Genomic DNA, 6,535 nt, shown 5'->3' with positions numbered 1-6,535 from the left:
GAACGGAATTTCGAATATCTTTGGTATTATAGCGTATATAGGTAGAGTAAAATGTTTAATCAGCACCACTGATATTATAATATTGTACATGCATAAATGTGGTTCTCCGTACCAAAAAAAATGTATGGTAAAATAATTTAAATACTACAGCATTCAGTTCTGTAAAAATATATACAAAAATATGTATATAAAAAAAATTATATACAAATAAAATTGATAAATTATGAGAATAAAAAAAACTTTATTTGATAGATAGATCGGTTATCTATGCAAAAAAAAAAAACAATAATAATAATAATAATACAAATACAATAACGCTAGTATATAAGTTGTATATACGTCTAGTACATAAAAAAAAATAAGATTAAATTAAACCGTAAGAACTAAGAGGACGTCGTCTCGAAGGGTATGATTGATACGATCTACACGTAAGTATATTATATAATATCGATAGGTGTACACGTGATTTCGGAGGAATGTGTACGTATATATATATAGATAATATATATATATATATACAATTAAAAAATACAATTTAAAATCGGACTCGCCGACCGAAAGTCCGCCGCCACGGTCATTGCCGTCAGTCGATGACTTGCGCGACCCGCTTGTCGTCTTCGGCCATGTCCTCGTCGCCCCATCCCCAGATGCCACCCTCCACGTGGTGGTGATTGTGGTGCTGGTGGTGGTGCCGTTTGGTGCCGTCGCCCGTCCTCCGTGACCGCTTCTCCACCAGACTGGCGTTGGCAGTCTTCAGGTTGTACGCCAGACCGAGCCGGGCGCACCCGTCGATGAACGCCGTGCTGAAATTTAACCGGTAATTTCCCAGCTCGGCCGCCTTGTAGTCCCACGGGAACGCGTGATGGTAGTTGTGCCACCCCTCGCCGAACGCCAACAGCGCCACGGTGGGGTTCTCGGTGGGTGTGATGTTCCTACGGACAGACAGATGCGGACGTGAGCATAACGTAGGTATAATATGACGAATACCGCATATGGTATTCTTTGGCGTATGGTCCTAAACGACATGTTTTCAGGAAGATTAAACAAAACATTGAAAAATCATTCGTCGACAGTACAATGTCTGGGCCGATAATATTAATTTAATTAAATGTACCAAGTTTTATATGTTAATTCTTCATTATTTTTAAGTGACTTAAGATGATTGCATTTTTACTTTATACGACTCATGCTATCAGGGAATGCATTTAAAATTATCATACTAAACTTGACTTAATATATTAAGACCATTTTAAAATTATTTTTTTCAGATTCCCAATTCTTAACTAGACATACGTGTTGTGTACCCAATATAATGTGACTTAAAATGTTTAGACCAAAACAAATTTCACCAATTGAGTGAGTTTTAGTTTTGACTTACGTGATCTGTACCAACAAAATATAAAAATGTTTGATTCTAATAACACTATACGAGACAAAAATGTAAATTTTTGACTTAAGTCATTTATACCATACGCCAATCATAATATTGTAATAACACGTCAACCACCCAGTAGGTATGGTAACCACTACCCACGCTATTCAAATTCTGCAGTGATGTCTGACTAAAAAGCCGACAGTTTTTATACGTAGCCACCTTGCCATCCCAATTTCGCCAAGTTTCCAGGAGCACGCGAGTACGCCAGACCAACCCCCGGTATTAACCATATATTTTTTTATACCGATATACCGCAGTATCGCGCATTACCGCGCCTTTAGACCCATTCAAACCTCATGGTTGTCATTTGTCGTACATCGCAGACGTAGTGATCAGCGTGTATTGGGTTACATCACGTAATTGTGACCACGGGCTTCGAATATATACCACACACGAGATCGCAGATTTCTGATAAGAAGTCAAGTTATAAATAGTATTACCATAATCGCTAATTAAGATGATCACCTATATATAACAATATATAATATATAATATCTATAGTGAAGATGTGATGTAACGTCTCAAGGAATTAATGTTTTTTTTAATATACTAAATATATTTATTTTGAAAAATATACAATTTATAGGTATATATTGTATACATTTTATGTAATGAACATAATATGTGGTAATTTAGTTCGTAGACGAATCTTGATTCAAATGAGAAGACTATCTATATACTATATTATTATAAAAAATCCGTCCGTTCAGAATTAAAACAAAATATTTTGATTTGAAATTGTTAAGAATTTATATAACACCTAATATGTATAAATATTTGAATTATTATTCGTTATTGTTTTATAATAAGATTTTTTTTTATTATTACAATTTGGCCAATGATTATTTAGATTACATATTTTTTTTAGAAAAGATAGATGGTTTCCCCCAAATACTTTACGTTCAAATTTCAATAGTACATCTTAGTATTGTGTAGGAACTATGAAGTGATTTGAAGAGTGCAATAGGAAAAAGAGTAAAAAAAAATCCATGAAAACTACATTATTATATCTTATATTATAATTTATATACACATAGATTAAGCCGGATATTAAGCTACTTGTAGATATGTATATAAAATTTTAATATTATTATGTTTGAAACAGTTTTTCGAAACTCTGTATACGCCCTATACGCGTTGTAGTAAACGATTAAAACCGTCAAATTCACTTATGGGAGTATCAGTACGAATATATGTAATATGTATACGTACACTAAATAATATAATAATATTATAATACATTAGCTTATAATCGATATTGCCGTTTGATCGTGTCACAAGTCACATCGACACAACGCTGCAGTACCGCAGGCTGTGTATTCTCTGATAATCGTTAGGAGTATACGTTGTTGGTAGGTACATAATATATACCAGATACCTATATACGTATATATGTATATGATTCGGTTCTTCTCCGCAGGGGTTATACACCGATATTCATATTATTGAAAATTAGTCTAATTGTTTAGGACATCCCGCGAGGACGTACAAAATGAAAGCGATCCGGTATGATAAACGTGCATGTCTCGCTGACTCGCCGCTTTAAACGATTAGTGAAAATTGTACTGGACTGTATATAGCATTATAGCTATCTAATAATAGAATTTACATTGCCTGGAGCAACCATGGCGCAATGAACACGATGATCCCTAGTGAATCACCGTACTAATCGTACGCACGTAGAGCTTTCCTGGTTTCAACAACAAAACTTTGGGAATATAACCCATGCATCGATGAGCGAAATTGATATCGAATTCGTGTATTGTTTTAACGAACTCGACATTTTAATGTTCTGGTAACTATATTATAACAATAATTTGCTATTCGTTTTATCGCAAAACGGTCAACACCAATAGTTTAACCGTCACAAAGTTTTAAACAACACATTATACCACAATATTATTACGAAGAATGTATACAATTTTGTAGAATGGTTTTTGGAAATATTAGTTTTGGTTATTTTAAAAATATGTAGATATGCAGATGTTTAACAAAGTATATCTTCAAGGATGCCAGTACAGTAAGAGAAGCAAAAACAATACTTACATACTTATATGAATAAGTATGTAATTATCTTATAACATTATACGCAGTACCAGTACCTAAACGTTGAGCTTCAAATGGGTCATAAATTATCAAACTGACATAAATTGAATTAATTAAATGCATTACGCGATTTAAAGGATTGCATATCATATAATATTACCTGTTGACTAATATTGATGACGAGCGATTGGTGAAAAAATTATTTATGTTGTAATCGAAAAAATGAATTAGGGCCATAGTTTGGTGTAATGCATAGAACCGTATATGAATACGGTTCTATGATGTTAAAATGACCTTACGGGTGTTATCAGGTCTGAACAAGTATCTATGCTGAATTAACCGAAAAATTTGTTCTATAAATATTTTTTTTTGAACATGGATGATTTAAAACGACAATATTTCCGATGTTTCAGGACGAGGAGACTATAATATAAAGTGTATACCTACACGCGCAGCAAATATTGTCCCCCTCGTTGTTTTGCAAATAAAAAAACCCTACGATTTGAAATCTTCGACACACGTGTCCTGATGGGTCGAAAAAAAATTATTGTCACAATCGTATAATATGATATGATTGAATGAATAATAATAATAATAATAATATATAGAGCGTATTGAATGCGAAGTGGTGTTCGAGACCGTGAAAAGGTTATAGTATTAACTAGGTACATTTCTCAATGTTAAGAATTAATCCAAATATTGTCGCAAATGCTAAAACGTGTTAAACCACATTGAAGATTACGACAATCGACCAACGGAGAAGCATAAATATTAAAGTATTTAGTCATCGGCTAGTGGGAGGAATCTACAAAAAAAAAAAAGCTTTCACTAACATCATTATAAAATAAAGGAGAGAGATGTTCACCTTGTGGAACACCCGAGGTTGGAGTAGGTAATTATACATATTGATTCGGAGAGGGTTATTATTCTTTTCTATTCATGTTTTTTTTGCATCCGTTACGTAAGACTGTGGCCAGGCCAAAAGCGGACCTTTTATGTCAAACATTTTAGCTATTAATTGGTATTGGTGAGTAAATAACTATAGATGTTATTAATTATACCACCCCATTATTATATAGCTGGTATTAGTTTATGATTGAAAACGGCGTACCAACTATATAATATTTTAAATATTAAATTTACAAACAAAATACATAAAATATCTATATATTACTACCGATAATAACGGGGTATTAATTATTGGTGTTAGCAGGGATAAAAAAGAACGGTTATATTAGTTTATCAAAATAATTATATCATAATTATACTAACTTATCGTAGGGTTTTGTGCCCCATATATGAGCAGCGCTGTTAACCAGCCACGTGAAGTGTAACGATATCATGTAACGAGTGACACCAACCACAACGAATGCATACCAAAAACGTTCCTGCCACAACCAGTATGGTATGAAAGACGGTATCAGGAACGTTACCAAAGGAACTAGCCATAAGTAATATCTGAAAAAAAAATGATAACAATATATTACAAGAACAACAATTATTATGATAATATTATATTACAAAAACAATAATTATGAAAATATTATACATATATAAAAACAACAATATTATGGTAATAGTAATTAAGGCGATGTGCTTTCTATACCCACTCGGTGGGTCTATTATTCCTAAACATAACTCGACTAGGTTGGATCGGAATGGACAACTTTGTTCTCGATTTTAAAAAATGTCGTGTTAATCAATCATTTTCACGATGTATAACGAAGTAAATTACAACATAACATAATACATAGATTAGACTACGAGAGTAATGAATATTGTATTTGATTTGGTCCGGTTTGGTGTGTAAACTATAGCAGATTCGAAAGGGAAATTTGATTAAAACACGACGTTTAATCTACTTAACTAGATAATATAATTTTATGTTAATACGCGTAGGCTGTAGACACTATTATGCAAACTTTATTATGATGTACTATTGAGTGAATTTTTCAATAAAGTAGTAGAAAAAAAAATTGTATAGTTAATCGCTAGTGATACATTCGATATGTTGTGAAAATCGTGACGTTTAGATGATATATATTTTATTCCAATCTATTTCATCTGAGAATCAAATAATTGTATGATATTTATAAGAAAAGGATAATATTGTTATGTTTCTAGGCACCACAATATTCCGAAATGTATGTCATTAATAATATTGCAGTGAATACAATAATATATTATTGTCTCGAAGATTCTACCACTGAATCTGCTTCCGTTATGATTTTGTTATATAAAAAGAGTGACTAATATGACTATATAGAGTATGGTATCGTGCGAAATAAAAATATAATATAATTCACATATTTAAAATAAAAAGCGGGTAAGTGAGATATCTCTCTGCTGTACAGTAGGTTATAAGTGGGTCAATGTATAATTGATTGTATTAAACTTGAATTCAATGATATAATAATATCATTGTACCTATAAGAAATTAAGTATAACGATTCTGAGCGGAGACGGTTTGTCAGTCTCATTTTTTAAATTGTTATTATTTATTATAGCTTGTAAGTTGAATTAATATTATTATTTTTTATTTGTTGCTATGGTGATAAAGAAAGAGTTAGAAATTAAAATCCCATTTTTAGTGGGCTTTCGTAATTTATCGGTAGTTTTTCCAGTGGCATTATAACTATAGATAAAATCGAAAAATGACCTTTTTAAAGTACCATTCTTATGCAATTTGCTAAAAAATAAGGTACTATAATATTTTGAAATTGAAGCACTCCTTCTGGTAGATATTTTGTATAGGTACAGGATAAAAATGAAATAAAATAAACACCATTGTAAAACCACTAGCTTCCTCGCTCCGCTCAGAATCTAAAATAAAGTATTTAAGTGTTTAAATATTAAGACGGCTCCATATTCTATATTTTCAATCACAAATATTATGCATTGACGTAAGTAGGTATTATATACATTATACATGACTCTATAATATCAGCTTCACTCGTCACTGCTATCATAAAAATATTATATTATACAAATGTAGGGAAATAACTTTCTAAAGCATTGGAGTATAATAGTATAACCTCTACATATATTTGAATA

At 31.8% G+C, this 6,535-nt stretch overlaps 1 protein-coding gene across 3 annotated transcripts in view; it reads right to left on the bottom strand.

Annotated features, from left to right (window-relative positions):
* Positions 1–221: 221 nt before the first annotated feature.
* LOC132952017 (acyl-CoA Delta-9 desaturase-like) overlaps positions 222–6,535 on the bottom strand; it is a 28,999-nt gene continuing 22,685 nt past the window's right edge. For all 3 annotated transcript variants that reach the window (XM_061024128.1, XM_061024130.1, XM_061024129.1), the window contains exons 4-5: positions 4,754–4,939; positions 222–932 (exon numbers count right to left, since the gene is read on the bottom strand). In XM_061024128.1, the coding sequence (XP_060880111.1) occupies positions 584–932; positions 4,754–4,939 (535 nt within the window). In that variant the 3' untranslated portion in view covers positions 222–583. The remainder of the gene's footprint in view (positions 933–4,753; positions 4,940–6,535) is intronic.

The sequence above is a fragment of the Metopolophium dirhodum genome, chromosome 9, assembly GCF_019925205.1.
Source record: "Metopolophium dirhodum isolate CAU chromosome 9, ASM1992520v1, whole genome shotgun sequence".
NCBI classification, from domain to species: domain Eukaryota; kingdom Metazoa; phylum Arthropoda; class Insecta; order Hemiptera; family Aphididae; genus Metopolophium; species Metopolophium dirhodum.
This window is presented reverse-complemented; position numbering and strand designations above follow the sequence as displayed.